General features: G+C 36.2%; 1 protein-coding gene across 3 annotated transcripts in view; it reads left to right on the plus strand.

The window, feature by feature from the left end:
• CREBRF (CREB3 regulatory factor) overlaps positions 1-26,132 on the plus strand; it is a 57,293-nt gene extending 31,161 nt beyond the window's left edge. For all 3 annotated transcript variants that reach the window (XM_058723493.1, XM_058723496.1, XM_058723495.1), the window contains exons 5-9: positions 1,404-1,598; positions 3,406-3,595; positions 4,789-4,862; positions 10,496-10,618; positions 20,443-26,132. In XM_058723493.1, the coding sequence (XP_058579476.1) occupies positions 1,404-1,598; positions 3,406-3,595; positions 4,789-4,862; positions 10,496-10,618; positions 20,443-20,558 (698 nt within the window). In that variant the 3' untranslated portion in view covers positions 20,559-26,132. The remainder of the gene's footprint in view (positions 1-1,403; positions 1,599-3,405; positions 3,596-4,788; positions 4,863-10,495; positions 10,619-20,442) is intronic.
• Positions 26,133-26,196: the final 64 nt, after the last annotated feature.

A 26,196-nucleotide genomic window follows, 5' to 3' on the forward strand; every position in this document is an offset into this window, starting at 1 on the left:
TTGCAGTGTTTATTTTATGTATTGTCATACATAAAATTCAGCCTTCTTTAAGTGTACACTTCTTTGAGTTTTGACAAGCGTATGTACTGGTGGTTGTGTAACCATCAGGATATAGAAGAGTTTGATCACCCCCCCAAATTTCCCTTGTGTTCCTTATAGTCAGCCCCTCCCTCCACCCCCAACACCTGGAAGCCACTTTCTAGTTTTGCCTTTTCTAAAATGTCATATAAATGGACCATATTTCTGATTAATCTTTTATTTATTTATTTTGAGAGCAAGAGAGAGCAATTGGGGCAGGGGCAGAGAGAGAGGGAAAGATCGAATCCCCAATGTGGGGCTCAAACGTAAAAACTGCGAGATCATGACCTGAGCCAAAATCAAGAGTGGGATGCTTAACCAACTGAGCCAGCCATGCACCCCTCTGATTAATTCTTAATCTGAAGGAAACCTGGTAAAATTCTCAAATTCTAACTTTTTTCCAAAATGTGCAAATGTCATCACTTTCTAGTGTCAGTTCCAGAGGAGTGATGATTTTAGGAGGGAGAGTGGTCATTTTGCTTGGCCACAAGTGCCCAAGTTTTCCTGGCCACGTTAGGGTTGTATGTATCTTGTGTGGGGCCCATCTCCACTCCCCTGCATATCTAGAAGTAGTGATGTGGAATACACTGAGATGGACATTCTCTGAACGTATTTTAGATTTGTAGGTCATTCTGCGTGAGGTCTGACCAACAGTTCCAGCAGCTCAGTGTTAAGTATGTTCTGAAACTCCCCATTAGTAAGGAAAATAACGTCTTAAAAAGTGAAGTAAATGCAAATTTCTTCCAGTAAAATATTAGACTGTGCATATATGTTTTTATTTGAGAGTCTATGCAAGAATTCTCATTTTTGTACTTTTACAAAAAGGTTAGGGTCAGAGGTAGGAAGAAAACCACTCCTGCCTTACAAAATTGTGTCTAGTAAGAGACCATCATAGAAATGCACACCTGTCTGTCTGGGAATGTTTTGGATGCATAAATTTTAGGAGAAAGACATTAAAAATCACAGTGTCATGTCTTAGTACCATTATCTAATGGTACATTTGACATTCCTGTAGCTATATTTCATCATTCTCTCAGAGCCTATGTGAAGATACAAAAGATGTCATATACTAACTTATAAGAACCAAAGAGAAATAGAAGGCGAGTGAACAGTATAGTTATCTGTGTTTATTAATCTCAATATTTTATGAGTTAGAGATTTCCATATTAAGTTATTTTATATGGTCTATTATCTTTGACACACCAGTGATGTTTTCAGATGAAATGAATCAAGTGACAAATAGATCTTTTTATTTGCCCCTATTGCTATATTGAAAGTTATGGAACTTAAAAAATTGGGGGTGGGGGGGATTTTTTTTTTTTAAGGTTATGAAAATGATTCTGTGGAAGACTTGAAGGAGATGACTTCAATATCCTCTCGGAAGAGAGGTAAAAGAAGGTACTTCTGGGAGTATAGTGAACAGCTCACACCATCACAGCAAGAAAGGATGCTCAGGCCATCTGAGTGGAACCGAGATACCTTGCCAAGTAATATGTATCAGAAAAATGGCTTACATCATGGTAAGACGGAATTACAGCCAAACATTTTGTGTCACTTTATTTTTTTTTAATGTCTTTATTTATGTATTTTGAGAGAAAGAGCGCTCAGAGGAGGGGCAGAGAGAGAGGGATAGAAAGACTTATAAGCAGGCTCCATGCTCAGTGTGGAGCCCAATGCGGGGCTTGATCTCACAACCAGGAGATCATAACCTGAGCTGAAATCAAAAGCTGGATGCTTCTGAGCTACCCACGTGCGCCTCGTGTCACTTTACATAGAGACCATAAACCATAATGCTTACTAAGTGTACCTGCGTATTCAGCCATTCCTAGCAAAGTGGAGAGGGGAACAGGAGAGCTGCTATATTTACTTATTACTGCAGAGACACTCGCAAGTAGCCTTTACCAGTTGTGAGAGCTGTCACCTAAACGGAGGAAGGCCTGTGCAGAAACAACTTCTAGTCATCTCCTGTTCTATTTATGCTACTCAGGAAATGACCAGGAGACTGCCGATTCCTGACCTGCCACGGTTGCTATAAACCAGAAGGGTTGGGGAGAAAGGGGCTGGGCTCCCAGCATCTTTATCTTCTGTTCTTGCCCAATCTCCAGGCTGAAATGTAAACAGGGAGATTGGAATCAAAATGGTAATAGGAAGGGGCGCTTCACTGGCTCAATTGGTAGAGCATGCAACTCTTGATGTTAGAGTCATGGGTTTAAGTCCCACATTGGGTGTGGAGCCTACTTTAAAAAAAAAAAAAAATGGAGGTGGGAAGAAAGGTGGGAAAAGAAAGGAAAGGGAATAATTGTAGAGAAAAGCACTGGAGAGAGGAGAGTTGAATAGTAGGAGTCAGGAGAAACTTATAATCATAGGCAAGCCAAATTTCCAATGGTGAACAAAGGAAGATGTAGTTAAGTAGAATTTCTTCTTTTATTCTGTATGATCTAAAACCTGTACTGAAAACGGGGAGGGCACTAGTAAGTTTGGCTCTCAATAAACAGTTTTAGTAATCTCTCATGCTACAGATTTATGTTGCTAAGCAATTTTGACAACAGGAATTATATCAAAAGTGTATCTGTGCCTCATTTTCCCTTTCCACTGGCACTCAGTCTGTATTCTACTGTTTGTCAGGGAATATGGGCTTCAGATCGGTTTTCTACCAGAAATGAAAAGACAGGTCCACTAAGTAGCTCTAGGTAGCATGTGCCGAGTACTAGGAAAAGTTCTTTGGTGTATTGTAGTTCACCCCCCATCACTCTTGCCTGCAGTGATAGGGCAAGACCCCTGAGTCTTCTGTAATGTTATTTATCGAACTAACCAAGGAAGAGCTTTCAAAAAAAGTGGTCTTTATTTGCTGGCCTTTTGAGTCCAGCAACAAGGTATACATGTCTGAGAATTTTTCAGTCATAGCATCAAAATATCTTGGTTTGAGTAAAGTCTCCAGAGTCTTTTCTGGGTGTATATTCTACCCTAGCCCTGATTTTTGGGCTTGGTGAACTTGCCCTCAAGTCCTGAGGTTTGAGATGCTTATTACCACCATGCATATAATTAAGATTCTGACACACCAGGGCTAGAAACTCTAAGGTGCATAAGGACTTGGCGAAGACTGGCTCTGTGCCATGTTTCCCCCATTTCTTGCAGTTACAAGGTGGGAAGGAGAGGAGGCTAGCCCCTTTAGCATAGGCTGTTAACACGCTGAGACTTCTGAAACATGCCAAGACTTCTAAAAAAGAAAAAAGGTGGAGGGAGAAATGTGGATTTAAAATATGGCTGTAGAATGTGTCTTTTGTTAAATACAATGATCTAACTTAAATCTCTTTATACCATCTATAGGAAAATATGCAGTCAAAAAGTCACGGAGAACTGATGTAGAAGACCTGACTCCAAACCCTAAAAAACTACTCCAGATAGGCAATGAACTACGGAAACTTAATAAGGTGATTAGTGATCTGACTCCAGTCAGTGAGCTTCCCTTAACAGCCCGGCCAAGGTCAAGGAAGGAAAAAAATAAGCTGGCTTCCAGGTAAATGATAATCATGTTCACCTGTGTGAATAAAGTCTAGGAGGTGAGGTTATAGATTCTAAGTGAGCTTTTATGGATGACCGTCAACCTCTTATTCAGATATATGTTTTTATAAATACTACAATAAGAGTATTATAATTTTTCCTTTGAAAATAAAAGATGGTATTCATACTTCATTTATGCTTCATAGTACCAAGAGATGGTATTATGCTTTTAAAGGGGAGAGGTGAAAGGACTCTCAAGTGCATTATATTACAGCAAGGAAAAGTTTTGTCATAATTTTAATTTTTGTTTTGTGGTAAGTCAAATTTTTTACTGGGATATAATTTACTTGAGGTAAAATATATCCCTTTTAATGTACACTTTTTATGGGTTTGACAGACACCCAATCACATAAACACCACCACAATCAAGATAATGAATATTTTCCATCACCTTAAAAAATTTCCTCATGCCTCGTTGTAAAGCGAACTCCTTCTCCCACCCCTAATTCCTCACAACCACTAATCCGTTTTCTGTCCCCACAGATTTGCCTTTTCTAGAATGTCACATAGATGGAATTATATGTAGCCTTTTGAATCTGGCTTCTTTGATTTAGCATGAGGAATTCGAGATTCATCCATGTTGCTGAGTAGTATTCCTCTGTAGGGATACACTGTAGTTTATCCATTCCCTAATTGAAGGGGCATTTGGGTTGTTTCTGCTTCTTGCCAGTAATGAATAAAACCACCATAAACATTCACTTACAGGTGTTTGTGTGAACATAAGTTTGCATTTCTCTCTACATGTTCAACTTCATAAGACATTGCCAAACTATCTATTTCTGAAATAATAAAGTAAATTTTACAAAACTTACTGTTTTTCAAAGTAGCAGTAAGTAGTGTTTACATCCCAATTAGCAATATATGATGGTTCCACTCACTTTACATTCTTTTGGTATTGTCAGTTTTTGTTTGTTTATTTTAGTGTACTGATCATAGCTTTATTTTTGGATGTGTGGTAAAATTTTTTAAAAATCAGTTTGGATTAATGACTGTATTGTGTGTTTTTTGGAAACTGAGTTCCTTGATATAAACATCAGTAGGCAGTGATTCTCGGTTGCTATTAGAAAATAGTTTGACAGCAGCAAAAAGAAGTATATTCTGAATGTTCACTTAAAAAATAAGTGAACTAATTGCTCCTTCCTTTCACAGGGCTTGTCGGTTAAAGAAAAAAGCCCAGTATGAAGCTAATAAAGTGAAATTATGGGGCCTCAACACAGAATATGGTAAACCTAAACTTTTAAGAATTTAATTAACCTCCTGTTATTTTGCCAACCACTCTCTTTTTCTTCGGTTTTGTTATTTGCTTTCCCTGTATTCTGCCAAGTTTTAGGCCAGCCTCCTTTTTGTTCATCCATTCAGTAAGCTACATACTCTTATTCATTCATGTTCTCCTTTTAGTGAGTGTATCTGTGGCTCCCCATGCCAAATTTCCTCTCTACCCTAGAGAGCTTGTATACTTGTGACCACAATAATCTCCTACTTCCATTTTACAATCGTATTGCTGGGTTAGCCAGTTTTATTGACTAATGTCTATTTGAGTGGATAATTGAGATCTGTGTTTTACAAATTTGATGGCTCCTTAAAAATCATCTGGGTACATGTTAAACTATAGATCCCTAGGCTTCTCCCCAGATCCAATGAATTGGAGTCTGTGCAAGTAGAACCCAGGAGTCCATATTTTTAACACTACTCCAGATTACTCTAGGCAACTATCTTAGCACATATTTGGGAACTGTTGGCTTAGATCAGTGCCCCCCCGTCTTTTACAACATGGCACATGTAAAAAGTTATCATCTCTAAGACATCCTGGAATATAACAGAGTAGGCTGCTCAAGGGAGGGGAAGCCCCTTATGGACTGAGAGGATTATTATTTAAAACACCTGGAACCCTTTTTCAGCACTCTAGAGGTTTGTAAAGCTCTGGTCTTGATCTTCTGTAATAAGAACCATTCTTCCCTTCTTCCTTGCTCTGTTACTAGTCCTTAAGGCGGGTATCATAAGAGTTTGTATGTTCTTTTGCCTCTAAAATTATGTTCTTCACCGGACAGCTCTTGGGCTACGTTGTATCTGAAAGTGGATCAGTGGCAAAATGACCAGTTGTTATTTGTTTCCAGAGATTTTCTGAAGTCAGCACAATGTCTGGCACATAGGTGCTCACTAAACTTTGTGCAGTTTTCTTAATCCTTTATCTTGATTATCTTGCTTCCACTTGTGAGGGCAGAAAGAGGATTTCCTACTGTGAAGTTTACAACTTGTGAAATGAGCTGATGGTTTTATTTATAAATGGCCACTCAGGAACTCTCATCAGATAAATGAGTTAGGTAAAACAATAGTTGGTTTGTTAGAAAAGAAATCTACTCATTTTCCTATTATTCTTTCTTGCTGTTGAAGCATTCTGACCTTGAGCTCTGTGAGTACATATACACATAATTATTACAATACCATAGGCATTCATATTTTCATTTTGGAACCCAGATGACTTACACTGCAGGGAGATATGATGGGCCATTTGGGAGCCTTCTGGCTCTGTTTCCTTGGACACTTGTAGGCATCTATCTGTGTGTTGTTCAGTTTATGTATTTAACTATAAGTTTGTGTATCTGTGTGCCTGTAGATTTGTGCATTTGTGTATATGCTAATTTACATCTCTGCACACATGCTTTGGGTCTGTAATGTAAGTATATTCTGGATTAGGGAACATCTGGGGAATTGCTAAGGGCCAGTTGGAGTGTTTCTGGATGTGTTCTATCTCATTGATTTTTGATAGCTGCCTTAAATTTTTCTTATTTCCAAAACTAATAAACCCTCTGTTTTCATGTAGGAATAGGCCTGTCTTTAAAGGTTATCATTTTCTTCTCAGTTAGTCAGCATGGAGGAAGAGGATCTTCTCATTCATTTATTTCTCTTCCCCTTCTGCCTTCCTTCTCTTCTCCAGTTTCTGGGAAAGAACAGCCAGCTGTAACTATTGGATTAGAAGTCATTTCAGAACCCCATGAGATGCTCTCATGTAGTCTGCCACATGTAGTTTGAAAATTCTTCCTAGGGTTTCTGGTTCATCCCTCAAGAGAGTGGTGCCCTTGATTCCTTGAGATATTTGTCGGTCAGTCAGTTAACTGTTTTGTGGAACACTCATTACTCCCCACCCACCTATTAGCTGAGTAGTTCCTGGAATTTGTGATTCAAAAATCTGTGACATTTGAAAAAGAATTTGGGATTTGGAACTATAGGTTGCCAACCTTAAATTAAACTTTATGAAAAATATATTGCATTATCCTTATCTGTTTTTATTTATCTGTATTCTGAAGGTCTTAGTTATTCTGCATTGTATGTTTTGTACTACATAGAATTAAGCACAGCACAGAACCCTTCCTTCATCTTCCCTAGCCCCTTTATTTTAGGATTCAACAACTTATACACTTAAGATGTTAAAATGGAATTTACTTGGCAGTTAGAGGGAAAAGGATTAACAATATCTAAACACAGGAGTTAATGAATTCATCATTTCTGCTAAAGATCAAGCACCCAAATATAAAAGACCACACTGAGAGGGACATCCCTAAGACATCCCCAAGTGGAAAATGAACCAAGTCATGGAAAACTGAGATAGCCCCAAGAGCTAACAAAGAGCAAAAAATTTTAATTTTGATGGACTCCCAATTTGCCAATTTTTCTTTTTATATTTTATATTTTTTGTGTTCTGAGAAATTTAGCCAACTTCAAAATGCAAATATTTTCTTGTATGTTTTCTCCTAGCATTCCTATAGTTTTAGGTTCTACATTTAGGTTTATGGTCCATTTTAGGTTAATTTTTATTTATGGTGTGGAGTGAGAATTGATGTTCATTTTTATCCATATGAATATGCAGTTGATCAAGCACCATTCATTAAAAAGATTTTCCTTTTCCCATTCAATTATTTTTTCATCTTTGTCAGATCAGTTGACCCTATATGTATGAGTCTGCTTCTGGACTCTGTATTCTGTTCCATTGATCATTTGTCTACCTTTATGTGAATACAAACTATTTTGATTTCTGTAATTTTATAGTAAATCTTAAAGTCGGGTAAGTTTAAGTCCTTGTTAATCCTACAATTTTGTTTTTTCAAAATTATGTTGGCTATTCTGTGTCATTTACGTGACCATATACATTTTGGAATCTCTTTTTACAAAAAAGCTTACTGAAATTTTGATTGGGATTGCTTTCAATCTGTAGATCAATTTGCAGAGAACTACCATCTTAACAAAATGGAGTCTTCTAATCCATGGACTTGGTATCTCTTTCCATTTATTAGGTCTTCCTTAATTTCTTTGTGCCTTGTTTTATGGCTTTCAGTGTAGAATGCGTAACATCTTTTGTTCTGTTACTGGCTATTTAATATTTTTTGGTGCTCTGTAAATGGAATCGTTTTTGAAATCTATTTTCTTAAATTTTTTGTTTTAATGTTTTATTTTTGAGAGAGAGGGAGAGAGAGTGCAAGCAGGGGAGGGGCAGAGAGAGAGGGAGACACAGAATCCAAAGCAGACCCCAGGCTCCCAGCTGTCAGCACAGAGCCCAACACGAGGCTCTCCGTGAGATCATGGCCTGAGCTGAAGTCAGCCACTTAACTGACTGAGCCACCCAGGTGCCCATGAATTTTTACTTTTAAAACTCTTTGCTGCTAATATATAAAATGGATTTTTATATATTATTCTTGTATCTTGTCATCTTGCTAAATTTATTAGTTCCAGTGTAGGTATGTAGATGCCCTGGGATTTTCTTTTTTTTTTTTTTTTTTTTTTTTCAACATTTTTTATTTATTTTTGGGACAGAGAGAGACAGAGCATGAACGGGGGAGGGGCAGAGAGAGAGGGAGACACAGAATCGGAAACAGGCTCCAGGCTCCGAGCCATCAGCCCAGAGCCTGACGCGGGGCTCGAACTCACGGACCGCGAGATCGTGACCTGGCTGAAGTCGGACGCTTAACCGACTGCGCCACCCAGGCGCCCCTGGGATTTTCTGTTTAAGGAGTCATCATCTGCAAATAGGGATGGCTTTATTTTTTCTTTCCTGTGTGTGTGTGTGTTTTTTTTTAATGTTTATTTTTGAGAGAGAGAGTGAAAGCAGGGTAGGGGCAGAGAGAGAGGGGACAGAGGATCTGAAGTGGGCTCCATGCTGAGAGTAGTGAGCCTGATGTAGGGCTTGAACTCACAAACTGTCAGACCATGACCTAAGCCAAAACGAAGAGCTGGATGCTGAACCGATTGAGCCACCCAGGCTGTTTTTTCTTTTTTTTCTGATATTTTTTCTTTTTTTCTTTTCTGATATTTATGCCTTTCATTTTCTTGCCTTATTGCAATATCTAAGACATTGGATAGACGTGGTGATTGTCTTGTTTGCAATCTCAGGGAAGGGAACCTTTCACCTTAAAGTATGATGTTGGTGGTAGGCTTTTTTGTAAGATGATACCCTGTATCACTTTAAGTAAGTTCTCTTCTTTTCCTAGTTTCATTTATCTTGAATGGTGTTGAATATTGTTATATGCTCTTTTTTGCATCTATTGGAACAGTCATGTTGTTCTCCTTTATTCTGGTAACATATCATATATTTACCTCTTAATATGGTGAATTACATTAATTGATTTTTGATTATTAAACCAACCTTGCATTGTTAGAATAAACTCTACTTGGTTATGATTTAGTTTCCCTTTGTATATTAGAGTCTACTACAAATATTCTATAAGATTCTATTACAAAACTTTAAGTTGGATTCTGTTGCTAATATTTTGTTAAGAATTTGATGTCTATATTCAAGAGGGACATTGGTCTGTGATTTTTTTTGTAATATCTTTGTCAGGTTTTGGTATTTGGACTATTTTGTCTTTATAGAATGAATTAGGCCATGATCTTTCTTCCACTTTTCTGAAAAGTTTGATAAGATCAATTTTGTTTCTTCGTTGTATATTTGATATAGTTTTCCATTAAAACCCTCTGGGTTTTCTTTTGGGAATAAATTTTGGATAAATTAATACTTTTACTACAAATAGGGTGTTCAGATTTTTCATTTCTTCTTGTGTCAGTTTTGTTAAGTTGCATTTTCAAGAAATGTGACCATTTTTTACCAAATTATTGAATTTGTTGGCATAGTATTTTCTTATTATTCTTTCAATGGCTCTAGATTCTTAAGTGAATGAATCCCTTTTTCATTCCATGTCAATCCAAAAGGTGGAACCCCTTTTTCATTCCAATCAATCATATAGGTGATTGATCTATTTAGCTGGGGTTGGTTGGGGGTGGGAGTGGATATCAATTTTGTTGATCTTTTTAAGGAACCATTTTGGGCTTTGTTACTTTTCTCTCTTGTTATGTTTGTGTTGTTTTATTGATTTCTGCCCTTTATGATTTCTCTCCTTCTATTCACTTTTGGTTAACTCTTCTTTCTTTCTTTCTTTCTTTCTTTCTTTCTTTCTTTCTTTCTTTCTTTCTTTCTTTCCTTTTTTCTTTTAAAGCTTCTTAAGGTGGGGATATTTGTTTTTAAAGTTTTGTCTTTGGAGGACTTGAAGGACTTCATTTGATTTATTTAATAAACATGTATTAACATCTATGATTTGATATACAGGCACTATCATAGGTCTTAAAGCCATGAAGACAAGTAAGGAAATTGCTTATAGGATAGTAGACATTGATACATGTCTACAGTGTGTTATCGAAAATGGCATATCATTTGAAGTTAGTCCCTTTGGATAAGAAAGCTTATAACCATTACTACTTAATATTTTCTTACACATTTTCCATTTTTTAACCAAATAACTGTTACTACATAATAAAAAGCAAATTCTTCCATGTCAGTGACGTGTTCCAAGTGTCTTGTTCTGTCTTACAGATAATTTATTGTTTGTAATCAACTCCATCAAGCAAGAGATTGTAAATCGAGTACAGAATCCAAGAGAGGAGAGAGGACCCAACATGGGGCAGAAGCTTGAAATGCTCATTAAGGATACTCTTGGTAAGAAGAATATTGGAAAAATTAATAACAGTAACATGTAGTGTAAGATACATGATTTAAGGAGATACTAAGTTCTTTTAAGGAAAACCCCAAATGCTTTTATTGTAGTTACTTTTCTTTACGAGTTGTTTTGTCTTTTGAGATTTTGCATTCATAAACATGTATTGCTGGTTACCACAATTTGTTATTTATACTTCATTACTGAACTATTTTAACACTTAGGAAAGATGAACTTCTAGCAACTTTACCTTTTGTGAGGAAAGGAAAGATCCCTGAGCTGTCAAGCCTGTAATTTGTACTTTGGTGGAGGTTCTTATCTGTACATTTACTCAGTAGTACATTTCACGGGATTCTAATAAGCTTAGTTGTGTGGTTTTCCCTGGACAGATTATACAACATGGGGAGGAACAGAGAGGCAGGCATCCAGAAATCAAGTAGAGGAATACCTGATGGAGGAAAGAGGGAGATAATACAGACATGAGAACTCTAGAGGTGCTGGAGCTTAGGGGCCATAGGAGCAGATCACCTTGGGAGTAGCATCCCAGGACACTGCAGCATAGTGCAATCTGTGAGAACCTTGAAGCATCATAAACTTGGTTCAGCTGTTTCATATGTTCTTTAACAGTATTTATTCTAGGACGGTCTTTTAAAAACTGGTTCTTATGTAGTCATTATGTAGAGTGACATACTTCAGCTATCTGAGAATTTTCTTCCAGTTCATTTTTCCCCAGGATGCTGATTGTGTATTGAATCAGGTCACTCAAAAGAATTAGAGCTTACTTGTTTTTTAAGTTTATTTATTTTGAGAGAGAGGGAGAGAGAGAGCAAGCAGGGGAGGGGCAGAGAGAGAGAGAGGAAGAGAGAGTATCCCAAGCAGGCTCTTCACTGTCAGTGGGGACTCCAGCTTGGGGCTCGAACTCACAAACTGTGAGACCATGACCTGAGATGAAACCAAGAGCCGACCGTTTAACCGATTGAGCCACCCAGGTGCCCCTAGAGCTTTCTTTTTAATAATTATTTAGTTCCTTATCTGAATTCTAGAGTAACAAACACTATAAATCATTCTATTTTGTTAAAACTGTAAATATCTCAGAATTTTTTTACATTTCTGTTAAGACAATTTTTCTTACTTTTAGTTACTATAAATTCATTCAAAGTGTTTTCAGTGCCTGCTCTATGGCCCAGTGTGGGGGGATATAGGGTTGAATAACAGACTTGGTCACTAGTCTAAAAATGGAAGACCAAGAATAAACAGAAAAAAATAACAAATTGTGGCAATCGCTGTGAAGAAATCAAGATGTTTCCATGGAGTGAAGTGAGCAACAGTTTATTTCTATTTATTTATTTATTTAATATAATTTATTGTCAAATTGGCTAACATACAGTGTGTAAAGTGTGCTCTTGGTTTTTGGGATAGATTCTCATGGTTCATTGAACAGTTTATTTCTATTTATACAGAAATACTTCTCACAGCTACCAAAATGATTGCATTTTCTTTGATTAAAAATAAATGCAGATTGAATGCTTCCATGCATGTGTCCACAATGCATGTTTCTGATGGTCTTTGAAATTATTAGTTTCTCTTTGTCAGCATTGTGTTCATACTGAAGGTAAAATATTCTAGTATATTTGAAAGGCAGTTTGGAAATCATTGGTAAAATTAGCAATGCATATAGATATTAGCAAAATAGCTTCATAAAGTTTGGCAACATTTATACTTGAAGGCCAAAGGAGAAGGTTTGTAAGTGAGATCAAGGGCCAGGAAAGAGGGCTTCCTCGGGTGTTCGGAAGGGATAAACAGCTAACATTTACTGGGTACTTACTATGACCTAGGACCTGTCTGCTAAGGTTGTTTAGTCATTTACTTTCACAGTTCTGTGAAGGAGGTATTATTACTCTAGTTTTACAAATAGGAATTAGAAAACACAGCAAGGTATTAAAGTATCTTATGAGTCCCACAATCAATAAGTGGCCGAACCAGGAGTAGAAGTTCTTTGAGTTCCAGTGCTCACACTGCCTCCACATACCGTCATTGAGCCCTATCATCTGACTCTCATCTCTGTAGTCTGACCTGAATAGTTTATCATTGGCCCCCTAATCGCTTCATCCAGTAGGCCTACTTGAGAATTTCTTTTTCTTGACACTCATTGTAACATTTGGCACTTCTGAATATTTTTCTGGAAACATTTTCTTTATTTTAAGATCTGCATGCCTTGTTTCCTATCTTTTTACCAAAAAAAAAACAAACAAACCAAAAAAACCCAAACAAACACTAGTGGTGTCTCTGTGGCTCTGGCAAAACCAGTGGTCTGAAAATTAAAGTCATGTTTCCAAAAAACAGAAGTTTGTTTATTGTAGTGGTTAAAATCAGAGTATTTGAAATCAGTTCTAGATTGAACTCCTGGCCCTACTACATACTACATGAGGACCCTACGAAAGTGACTTCACTTCCCTCAACCTAATTTTGTTCATCTATAAAATATGGACAATTGTGTGGATTAATTGAGAAGAGTGCATATAAAACACTTAGCAACCTGCTGAGCACATAAATTCTCAATATTCCATAAGTGTTAGCTGTTGATGTTACCATATTACATCTTAACCATTTAGGTTTTTTTCTTTTTTCTTAAAAGTTTTATTTCCACCTTATTCCTAAAATCCATCATTCATATTTTAGAAAATTGAAGAATTTTTTCATGACAAAGTCAATTAAAATTAGTCAAATGCTTAAGTTGCATGTTCACAACATATTAACCTGATAATTATTTGTGATATAATTGGCTAACAAGATAGATCTAATTTTTCTATTTAGGTATTCCAAACAGTATAACATTTCAGTGATTATTGCTTATCAGTAATTAATAATTCTTTTTGCTAAGTTTTAGGAAATGACCTATAGTTACTAGATAAGTTCACAGAATAGTAAAATGAATATGTAATTATTATATTTACAGAATTACCTTTTCAAAAGTAGAGTTGTACATATGTATCAAAATAGAGTAATGCAAAATGAAACAAAACTAAGAACTGTATATTTATACAGAAAATAAACAGTAAAGGGGTTCTTGGGTGGCTCAGTTGGTTAAACGGCTGACTTCAGTTCAGGTCATGATCTCGTGGTTTGAGTTTGAGCCCTGCATTGGGCTCTGTGCTGACAGCTCAGAGCCTGGGGCCTGCTTCCGATTCTGTGTCTCCCTCTCTCTCCACCCCTCCCCTGCTTGGTCTCTCTCTCTTTCTCTCTCTCAAAACTAATAAACATTAAAAAAAAAATTTTTTTTAAAACACAAAAAACCCAAGATCACCTCAATTACCCAAAATACAAGATGAGATTGAAAAACTACCATTCATTTAAAAAAATAAAAAAATAAAACAGTATGAAAGATCAGAAGTTTATTTTGAACAAAACTATATTTATGTAGAAAACACTTAGGTGAAGAGTGGATTCTAACTATCAATATTTTCCTAAACAACCAGTTACTTTTTACCTCGTGTAGATTAATTCAGTATGCAAATAGGAAGTCCTGGTGAATTTACTTGACTTTTTCTTCAAATGGATTGATGCTGTTTTAAAATTTTATGTATTCTTTCAGTGCATTTCTGTCTTTAATGTTCTTTAAAATAATTTTCAGTTCTTTTATTAGGTAGAGGGAGGAACTTAATATTACAAGTGAAGATTCTTTTTACCTTTTTAGTTTTTAATTTAAAGGCCTTATATGTTGATAAATGTGTATATTCTCTTTACATCTCAAAGGTCAATTTCAAATTCCTTGACTCACATTATCTTTCCTTTAAAAAAATTTTCTTTAATGTTTGTGTATTATTTTTGAGAGAGAGAGAGAGAGAGAGAGTGAGCACGAGCAGGGGAAGGGCAGAGAGAGAGAGGGAGACACAGAATCTGAAGCAGGCTCCAGGCTCTGAGCTGTCAGCATAGAGCCCCACGTGGGGCTCAAACTCACAAACCCTGAGATCATGACCTGAGGCTAAGTCGGATGTTTAACCAACTGAGCCACCAGGTGCCCCTTTCCTTGAGTATTTAAATATGCTTCTCCGTTTTTTTGGTTTTTTGTTTTTTTTTTTGGCATAAAATGTTTCTGTTAAAAAGCTATTAATTGCCCTAATAATTGCCTAGTTTTTTTTTCTCCTTATAGGTCATTTGCTATTTTTGCCAAGTTGTCAACAGGATTTTTTCTTTTTTTTTTCTTTTTTTAATGTTTATTTTATTTTTGAGAGAGGGAGACCACTAGTGGAGGAGGGGACAGAGGATCCAAAGTGGGCTCCACACTGACAGCAGTGAGCTCCACACGGGGTTCAAACTCCCGAACCCACGAGATCATGACCTGAGCCAAACTCAGATGCTAAACCATCTGAGCCATCCAGGCACCCCATTCTTTTTCTTTAAATCCCAGTAATTTCACTAGACTTTGTCTTGGAGTTGGTCATTTTAGGTTGATATTGTCATGTGTGTACTGTGCTCTTTCAAACATTACTATTTGACCTGTTTCCTTCCTTTGTTTTGTTTTTATTGTTCAGGGAATTATTATTTGTGGGTTGGACCTTCTTTGCCTAGCTTCGGTATTTCCTATGTATATTTAGTTTTTTATCAGTTTTTTGCTTCTTAATTTCTTTTTTTATTTTAAAATTGTTTCTTGTTTGCACCTCCATGTCTCTTGAAAGCATTATTGTTGTGTTTATTTGCTGCTCTTGTATTTTTTTTTGTTTTTTCTTAATTTCAGAAATTAATTTTTCTTCCAGTTTTTTTCTGAGTTCTGTCACCTTATTTCTGAGTTTTTCTGTTTCTGATTTATGTTGTCCCTTCATGTAACATTTTCTCTAATGTGTTTTAGTTCATTTTGAATATCCTTGCGTTCGTTCTGAAATAATAGTAGGGTCTGACCATTTGGGATAATAATAAAGGATATATATGGTCGTTTTGTGGTCATATCTGCTAGGATATTCATTGTTTGTAGGAATATTCTTCTCTTTTTTCTTATAATAACTTTATATGGGATTTTTGACCTTGATATTTTTCTATTCATTTGTATGTGAATTTGGTTTTTCTGAACTTTGAAAGTTTGGTTCACAATAGCTTTCCTGACTTCAGGCTTTACAGAGTCCTCTGTTTTTGTTAATATAAAACTATGTTTTGTATTCATTTATGAGATGGTGTATAGTCTAGCCACAAGAAGGGGACACAGGAGAGGAGCAGGAAGAAAGCTTATCCTAGAGAAACAAAGTCACCACATGCCACAAGGGGGCCACATGAAGGAAGCACTAAGGGAGAAGACTCAACAAAGCAGGTAGGGAAGAGACAGAGAAGAGAGAGAGACATGGAGTGGGAGAAAAACAAAGGAACCTGGGGACAAGTGCCTTTATTGGATGCTGAGGTGATATGCAAAAGCAAAGGGTGGGAGGCAATTTTTTTGGTACATTTGTGTGTCACTAGCCCACAGTCAAGTGAGGGCAAGAAGAACTTGTGGCAGGGCAGGTGCACAGGGCAGCTTGCTTTCTGAAATTTCTTGTTCTCTGCTCCTCTCCCATTTTATCTGCACCGTCTCTTTCTTTCATATCTATTGTTCCTGTCTTACTCAATTTTGATTCTTACCAATCCTGACTCTTCTCATGCAAGGGAGTCCTGGTTGGTCAGTTTTTAGTTCACAGAGGCTAGACTGCTCCAGCCCCTCAACACCTTACTGCGGGCTCCTTGCACTCACCTTGCACTCACTATTCATTTGGACAAAAATCCCTCACGGCTTCAGCTGTGTTCTCATGTTGGTTTCCTGTGGCTTCCAGTGCATACATAACCTGTTGGCTATTTTATGCTTTTGTTCTCAGGTCCAATTACTCCCTTTTGACTCATCCTACACAAATGTTGGTAATGTTAATACCATGGAGGTCTTGTCACTTTTGATAGTTTGTTTGAACCCTTTTGGATTTTGGGGTTTGTGGAGATAACTTGTCACTTGTTAATGTTTTCCATGGTTTTTCTGCTTAATCTCTTTATATGGGGAACTGAGGAGATTAAAAATCTATACAGCTTTGTAACAGTCTTTTCAGAATTCCCCTCTGGAGCCGTTTAAATAAATTGGAGTTTCTTTTTCTTAAAGATTTGGTAGAATACTCTTTGAAACTGTCTCATCCTGTGTGGTTTTTTGTGATTAACTCTTTGAAAACTTTCTGTGTTCTCTCTGATAATTTGTATGTCAGATTACAAGCTCTTCTGGAGTCAGTTTTGATAATTTATATATTCCTAGAAAATTACCCACTTCCTCCATGCCCTCAAATTTATTAAAATTATCTTCATACTCCTCTGTATCCGTGGCTAGTGCTTCATTTTCATTTGTTTATGTCTACTGTGTTCACCTTCACTTCTTGAATTGGTTAATTACAGGCGGTTCTGCTCCCCCACCCCACCCCACCCCCGCCCACCCAAACAAACCAGCTCTTGAATTTGTCAGTTCTTCTTATTAGATGTTAGTTGCTTAATTCACTTCTTTTTATTCTTTCTTGTTCATTATATAATTAAAAACCTTTGAAATTTCTTCTGAGTGCTGCGTTAGCTATATCCCAAATTCTGATGTCATATTTCATTGTTTTCTGAATACTTCGAAATTTTATGCTTGATTTACTCTGTGACCCAAGAATTGCTTGAGAGAGATTTAAAATTTTCCAGAAGGTAGATATTATTATTTTCTAGTTTTGTTATTAACTATTCTTTTTGTGTGTGTGATTTAAGATTTTTTTAAGCTATCTAACATATGATTACATTTATTTATATTTGTTACATTTATTACAACCTTTTTAAATGTTCTGTGGGCACTTGAAAAACAGATACATTTATTATGTTAAGACTCCCATTATATTGGGGCACCTGGTGGCTTGGTTAAACATCTGACTTTGGCTCATGTCATGACCTCACAGCTTGTGAATTTGAGCCCCACCTCTGCTGTCAGCACTGAGCCAGCTTTGAATCCCCTACCCCTGCCCTGCTCATGCTCTCTCTCTCAAAAAATAAACTTAGTAAAAAAAAGACTCCGTTATATGTTGGTTAGGTCATCTTAAGTAGGTCTCTTTTTCCTTTTCATTTTTGTAGGGGTGTCCATTTACTCTATGTAAAACTGAGAATGAGCACCCACCACTAATGTATTTCATTTTTTCTCCTGTTTTCCGAGGTTTTGCTTTTGAATGCTGGAGTGCTTGAATGGGAATCCTTACCAGTAGATCTTTATTATGAATTGTAATCTTTACATCATGAAGCATACTTCTTTTGTCTTATTAATAGCTTTTTCTCTGAATTCAGTCTTGTCTGATATTGTAATCATAAATACAGCTTTCTTATTATTTATATTTGCTTAGTATACCTTTGCCTACTCTTTTATTTTCACTTTTTCTGAATCACTTCATACTAGACACATCTCTTTTAAAAACATTTAAATTCAAATTTAATTTTGATAAGCATATTATAAAATTCACTTTTAGATTTTTATATATACCATATAGTCCTTTATTTGTCAGACTGGGAGTTTTTCTTTAATAGGTGAGTTGAACTCATTTTTTATTTATTGATACATGTTTGATTTTAGTTTTCTCATCAAAAACTCTGTTAGCCTTTGTTCATATGGCTTTTGCCTTTTTATATCATTCACTATATGATCCATTATTATAGTTTTAGTATGTGTTCTTTGATAATTTGTAAGCTCTGCATTGTTATCTTGTGAGTTGACTTTTTTAGTTATAACATATATATTTTTTCCCTTAACTTTTCATTTAAGAAAAGTAGAAATAGGACACTGAACATCTGCTTATCATTCAACTAGATTCACCAGTTGTTAATATTTTGCTGCAGTTGCTTTATTTGGATATCTACTTATTTTTATTCCTAAGTATCTGAAGGTAACTTCTAAACATACCCTTCATCCCTAACTACTTCAGCGTGTATTTCTTGAGAACAAGGACATTTTGAGAATAAGGCACAATACCATTTTCACATCCAAGTACTTCAACATTAATATAATATCTATATGGAGTCCATATTTAAACTTCCCCATTTGTCTCAATAATGTCCCTTAGAGCCTTTTTGGTTTTGATCCATTAAGTATCATGCATTACATTTATTTATATCATTTTTCTCCTTTAATCTAGATCAGTCTCCCAGTGTTGTGTTTATTTTTTCCTATGAAAAATCTAGGTAGCTGTTCTTGTAAAATGTCCCAACATCTGGAGTTGTCTGTTTCCTCATGATTACATGCAGTTAAATTTTCTTGGCAAGAATCTTCATAGGTGATTATCCTTCTCATTCCATCAATCAAGAGGCACATATATCAGTTTGTCCCATTATTGGTCATGTTAGATTTAGTCACATGATTGAGGTAGTGTCAATTGTCTGGTTTTTTTACAGTATCTTTTGACTTCTTCCTGGGAGCAGTGACTAGATATTTTTCTATTTCCATCTTGTTTTAATCATTTATTTTCTCATTACTTTTAAAACGTGCTTATACCTCTGTTATTTGACTTATTATTTTTTTTTTGAGTTTTTTTTTAATGTTTATTTATTTTTGACAGAGAGAGAGACAGAGCATGAGCAGGGGAGGGGCAGAGAGAGAGGGAGACAAAGAATCTAAAGCAGGTTCCAGGCTCTGAGCTGTCAGCACAGAGCCCGATGCGGGGCTCAAACTCACAGACCACGAGATCATGACCTGAGCTGAAGTCGGACGTTCAACCACCTGAGCCACTCAGGCACCCCTGTTATTTGACTTATTGATTTGAAGTATCTTTTGACTTCAGCTGTAGGAGATGAGGAAGATGAAAAACTCAACATACACTGTCTTCTACCTTTTTTTCCCTCTTCTCTTCCAACTTTTGTTTATTCATTCACTTCCTTTAAAATGAAGAAAAGTTGGCAGGGGCACCTGGGTGGCTCAGTCGGTTAAGCGGCCGAATTTGGCTCGGGTCATGATTTCGCGGTCCATGAGTTCGAACCTCGCGTCGGGCTCTGTGCTGACAGCTCAGAGCCTGGAACCTGTTTCAGATTCTGTGTCTCCCTCTCTCTGACCCTCCCCCGTTCATGCACTGTCTCTCTCTGTCTCAAAAATAAAGGGTAAAAAAAATTTTTTTTAATAAAAAATAAAATGAAAAGGGAACATAAACTTAATCCAGTAGTTCTAAAAATTACTGAAAACATCCCTCAGATCAGAGTTTTCAGTTACATGGGTGAAATCCATCCATGGGATGCACAGAGGCTGGAGAAGTTGGAAGAGACTGGCTGAAAAAACAGAGCAAACATGCTGGGCTGGGGAACAACGCTTGTTGGTGGGTGTGGGTTTGGGCTTGGACTATTTTTTGGAACCTATTACCTGTCATCTCCACCACTTAAACATGGTGATTAACCATTCTTCATTATTGGTTTGACCTTTCTATTCTAAAAATTATAGGCTCTGGAGCACCTGGGTAGCTCAGTCAGTTAAGCATCTGACTCTTGGTTTCAGCTCAGGTCATGATCTCATGGTCTTGGGATCAAGCCCTGTGTTGGGGTCTGTGCTGAGCATGGAGCCTACTTGGGATTCTCTCTCTCTCCCCCCGCCCCCGCTCCTCGCCCCCCCCCCGCCCTCCCCTCCCCCCATCTCTCTCAAAATAAATACACATTTTAAAACTGTAGGCTCTAATCTGATGAGGAGATTGAATTTCTATAGTAGCAAGCAGCTGAGTACTCATCTAGGACTGGTATCAAGCTGGGGGCCACCCCTGACCCTCAGATCTGCCTACTTCTCACCTTCCATCTATGCCATCGCCATTTCTGTGCCTAAGTGTGCCTTATTTCTTTTTCCTAGGTCTCCCAGTGGCTGGGCAAACCTCAGAATTTGTTAACCAAGTGTTAGAGAAGACGGCAGAAGGCAATCCCACTGGAGGCCTTGTAGGACTAAGGATACCAACATCAAAAGTGTAATCAGCCTCATTGGACCACTGGTCAGAAATGTCTGTGTTTGTCACATTATTCATTGTAAATTTTCATTCTGTTTTGCATGTCAGTTTAGCATTATGTAAACATTGATTAGGTTACATTGTTTTAAGAACTAAGTAGCATAAGTGAAGCATGATCCAAAATACTTGATTATTGCATTTTCAGAGCATAAACCATGGTTAAAACTGCTACTGGCGTCAGAATTGGAACGTGTACATTTAAGTAAACGTTTAGATACAGATTGCAAAAATCTGTTAAAGTCAAACAAGTTTTGGAGGAGTGAAGATACTAGTAAATGCCAAATACTGTGGCAGGTTTATGCTCTGAACCACACAAAAAAATTGAGGAAGCATTTTTTTAAACAGTCCGTTTAGATTGTTTTTAGAATTATTCCTTTTGTTCTGATTTTTCCACAACCATTAATCTCACTTGTACATGGCACAACCCAGCACTCATGCCCATGTGCCATATTAGAAGTTCATTTTCCGAGCTCAATATGGTATATATAAATATATATATAGATATATATATAATGTCTGTGCAAGTAAGAAAAAAAAGCATATTCTTTGTGCCTTGTATTTTGGGGAAACTATAAAACTGGTAATATTTTGTATGATGAAAACCCTACTGAGGAGAAACAAGATATATAGATGGAGAAATTATGGGGTTTAAATGTTTTTTTGTTCCAACTCTTTTTCAAATTTTTTGAATGTATATAGGACTATGTTGAAATGTAGATATATGCCACAGAGTCTGTGTATTGTATAAAAAACAAAACAAAAAAACAAACAAAAAAAAGATGGCTCTAGAAAACTCCTATTTCGGTACTTGACCGGAAGAAGACAAATACTTGCACATTATTGCGATTGTTTTATTTTTTGTACCAAAGACAAATGCAACTGATATGGCAAACTGCCAGTCTAAGTAAAGTTTTGCACAGCTTACATGATACTGTATGAATGTATGAAAAACAAAGGAAAAAAAACCCAGAAAAATGAAAAGGTCAGGGTTAGGGATCTTACTGAACTGTGAATCTTATTTCTGTTTGGGTCCAATTATCTACAGAAGGAGCATCCACACATACAGATATTATTTTGCCGTTCCTCTCATTCGCTTCCATAGTAGATAAGTTGGTGGCCATTTAGATGTCTGTAAGTCTTTTTATTTCTGCACTTATTGTAGGAAATTTTAATATATTTCATTTTAGTAAGCTATTGGTAAAATAGTTTTTGACCTTGAAAATTAAAGTTTATTTAGCTTATTGTAGTATACTTCCACCAAACAACCAAAATACAGATTATTTTTATTGTATTATATATATATATGTAAAGAAAGAAAAAAAAAGCTAAAAATATCTAATTCTTTAGTTGCCACTTTTCCAATCAATGTATTATTGTGCATGTAATATTTTCAAAGATCAACACAAGCTTAAGACAAAAACAATTTATAGATTTTTATATTTTTGTACAGGTATTTTCAAACTAGCTTCTTCAAACTTACATGTGACTTCTTCTATGTTTCTAGAACTGAGAAATAATTAACACGTTTAGTTTTTAGGTGCTCTTTTTTGCTCACATAAAACAGCTTCATTAGTCAGTGTTTTAACTATGTTAAAGCTTTACCTCTTGATGAGAAATTTCTTGTGTCAAGGCAGCATTATAAACCTTCCCCACAGATCTTTCCATTCTGTCTCTCTTACTGTTGATTCTCAAATCTTGTGTTTTGAAGTCTGAAAACTGGTGGCTTAAAAACTATACTTAAAAAAAAAAAAAAAAATCCTATCTAGCCCAGAAAAAATACCAAAAATTTCAGACCTAGCTGCTGGGAAAGTATCTATTTCTCCAACCATTTCTCCGTTACTCCCTGGAGAATTTATTCCTTAATTATATTTTGTTTTTACAGTGTGTTTCCTTTTCTTCTACTTTATTCCCCCAATCCTCACCGCTATTTCTAAGCTGTAGCATATGAAGCTATAGCTTATAAAGGCTTGATTCTAAAACACACAGTAACAACTGAACTATGTCCTTATATGCTTCTTTGACATCATGAAAAGGAAACTCAGAAAAGGATTAACACCTTAGCTGAACTGTGATACACAAGATTTTCCTGTGTGCTTGGTGGAAATGTACCTGGTCAGTGCATTCATGCTCAACAGGCGATAAGCTCAGATCTAATGGTTTAATAGAACGTAAGCTCATTGTTTAAAGTTTTTCCTCTTCAGGTGGGAGAAGGCAGAGCACAGGCTTATAACTTGGAAGTATCTGAAGTTTTGACAGAGTGTGTTTAGTAGATTGAAACATGTTCCAAAATATGGCAGTTTTGCAATCAGGTGAAAATCACTTCATGATAGAGATTCAGCTGATGAGGTTTATAAAATTGCCCCTTTCTAGCTGCTCTGTTAGGAATTCTGGTTTTTGATACTTTTTTCCTGTCTGCAAACCAGAATTTGATTTTTTGGTCTTGCATTTCAGAAAAAAAAAAAAAAAAAGACTTTGAATCTGTTTAGTAGATTCCATATCCTTGCATTTCAGTGTTTTATATGTACTACTTAAGTTAAATAGTTTAAAAGCTTTTAAATAGTTGAGCTTTTTAATGTTGACACTTTATTTTGTACCTATTTATATATGTATGTATATCTTAGAAAAGCACTTTGTTAAAAAAAAATTGCATTTTATATGATTCCTGCCATTTGCTGCTAAATCTGGGCTGGTCAGAATGCTGCAGCGATACTTGATCTAAATAAAAAAACCTGGCAGTAAAATGTAGAGTGAAAGTTAAATCCTCTTGCTGTTTTAACTTTATCATAAAGATGACATAGGCAAGCTGTGCAGCTTTACATTTTAACCAGGGGACTCTGTGGCATTTAAAACCGTCTAGAAATGGTTGTACTTTAATGCCAGTAATAATCTGCTTCCTCTATTGTCATTAAAATATATACGTTTAGTGTATCACACAACAGATCTTATAAGGGTAACGTAAAAACCCCAACAATTGTACATGTTCTGTTTTTGAAAATTGTGGCATGTATTTTTGGGCGAAGATCATTAGAGAAGAGCTCTCTAAAGGTTTTCTGTGTTCATACATGGTATACAGATAGCTCATAACGAAGTCCAGAATCTTACTTTAAGTGAAGGCATTGTGAATTCACCTCAAGTAAACCCATTGTTCCAAAAGCAATTATAAACTTTGACTCGAGTACTACTATGATTTAAGAAAAAAAATACAAAAAACGTTCTTCCTCGTTTCAGATACACTGGATTCTTTATAGAGTTTGTCTCCATATGAAAGCATGCTGTCCAGTTGTTCTTGTTAAGATCTTGTCTGAGTTTTGAATTGGGTGCCACACTTTTTCAGTCAATATGATTGCTTGTCCTACTGTACCATGTATGATTCTTGTCCTTTCCTATATCCTTCATGACAGATTATGATGTGGCTTTATATTGTGCCTTACTTGTACATTGAAACTGAACATCTTCATTCCCTTCCACTTCCTAAATCTTTCACTTTGACCTTTTTGGTAAGAGAATCAGAGCAATTATAAACACATCGTGAAGGATTTCAGATGGGTATGGTTTCAAATTCCCTCTCTTCACAGTTATTTTATATTTGTATGGAAGACCAGTTTTGAATGGTCTTTAAATATGAGAGGGAAAGACTTAGCAGTAATTTCACTACATCCCTTTTTTCTGACTTTCATGAATTTGTCCTACATCTTCTTTCTGATGCTTGACTTTATTTGCTCCGTAGCAATAGTCTGCATTTAAAGAAAGGTGTGTTCAGTTCATCAGCTTGAAATTGACTATTTCATCTTTCCAGAATTTTTTAGGAGAAGAATACCCGTTTTGTTTGTTTTATAAAACAGATGACAAGTCTCTTTAAAAGAAACAGAAGTACAGTACTTTTGAAATACAATGCTGTTAGTTTGGATTTCTTTTTTTATATATACTATTCATACAATTATCTGATGTTTGCCTTCATTAATAAAGCTGTTAGTTTATTCACCAAAATGTCAAGAATGGATGTGCTTTTCTTTATTCCATACATTTAAAAATATTTTAGCTGCTAAGATTTAGTTAACTTTCTAAGAAACAAATTCAAGTTGCCTTCAGCAGGAATTAACAAAAGCTTATGTTCCCTTTCTTTATATAGTCTTCCTAAAATTCTGTTCAAGTATTTTCTAGTTAATTATGTAAGAGAATGTTAGCATCTCTCCAAATCTTGAAACTTGAATTTTGAGAATGCATTGAATTATGCTTTCAGTGTTAAAGTAAAAGGTTTCAATTATCCTTCTAGTGAAGTCGATTGTGGAATACCATTTCCCATGGAACTGAGGCCATTTCCACAACTTTGCACAGAATTGCAGTCTTGTTCTTCCCTTGGATCATGACAAATAAGTCTCACACAGTGCCGTAATACTTGTGGATTCTTTTGTAATCTTTGTAATCTTAATAAGGGCATTATGAGAAGATGACTCCATGTTTTTTTAATATTTCAAACACATTGGGATGGAACAATGAACGTCCGCTGTAGGAACAGTTGTTTCGTTTTAAGGAATAAGCATGTTGGGAAAAGATGATGAAAATGTACTACTGACAGTTTTACACTTCCATAGGCGAGTGGGATTATGTGTTGAAGCATAATCCTCATGCTTAGTAAACTGACTGAAATTGTAGAAATTACACCTAGGAACTGAATGATGCCAAATTGCCATTTTTCTTTAGAAAAGAGAGGTTTGGGTGTAGTAGTGAGGGACTAGAACCTTAAAACTGCTTCCAAACAGTTATCTTGGAATCGAAGACTTGGTGACTAGCGAAGAACACGAGGGTCCGGTATCTCAGTGTGCCAAGTTCAGGTGAACTAGGTTTGCCTCTTTCATAACCATGTAAACACAACGGTGTGTAGGTAATTAAATTCTGGGTGTATGGGAGCGGGACGGACTACTGTGTCTTGCCCTTCGCCCTTTGTTTTTTTCGGAACCAAATAACAGAAATGTGTATGTGTGTACTGTATCTGCCTTCTCCACCGCATCTTTATGACACTGTATTCCGCTGCCTGCTTTTTTTTTTTTTTAAACTTCTTTCCCTAGGATTTGTCCTCCAACTTAGCATTTGTGATTAACAGTTGATACTAGGGCTGACCGCACATGAGAAGTCACAAGAGAAGAGCGGAAGGGCAAGAATTCAGAGCATTCGTTCATACAATGTGGCAACCTCTTTTGCGTAGTGGCGTAGGATCCTGTTTGTAATGCTATCATAAATATTCTGTAGTTTTGTTTCCCCATTCCCCCAACTGGAGCTATGAAACTTATTGGATTCAGTCTTGTCTTTTGTCTAGAAAGAATTTTATCTTGTTGACGCATGAGCTGTTTAAAAATTATTCTATTAAATGTTGGTTAATAGTTGTGCAGTTTTTCTTTTCAGAAGAAGAGGCAATTCAAATGTTGCCTTTGTTTTCTGTCACCTTCCAACCCCCCAGCACTTCTAGTCAGATACAGATTCATCAGTGTATGCAACATCCTTTGTAATTTAAAATAAAAAAAAAAGATGAAAAGGTTTTGAATTGTTTGCCTCATGTTTTTGCCCTTCCCTTCTCTGTTGCTTTTCTCTGTCGTTTACCAAGGTGG

This window comes from Neofelis nebulosa, chromosome 1 (genome assembly GCF_028018385.1).
Source record: "Neofelis nebulosa isolate mNeoNeb1 chromosome 1, mNeoNeb1.pri, whole genome shotgun sequence".
NCBI lineage: Eukaryota > Metazoa > Chordata > Mammalia > Carnivora > Felidae > Neofelis > Neofelis nebulosa.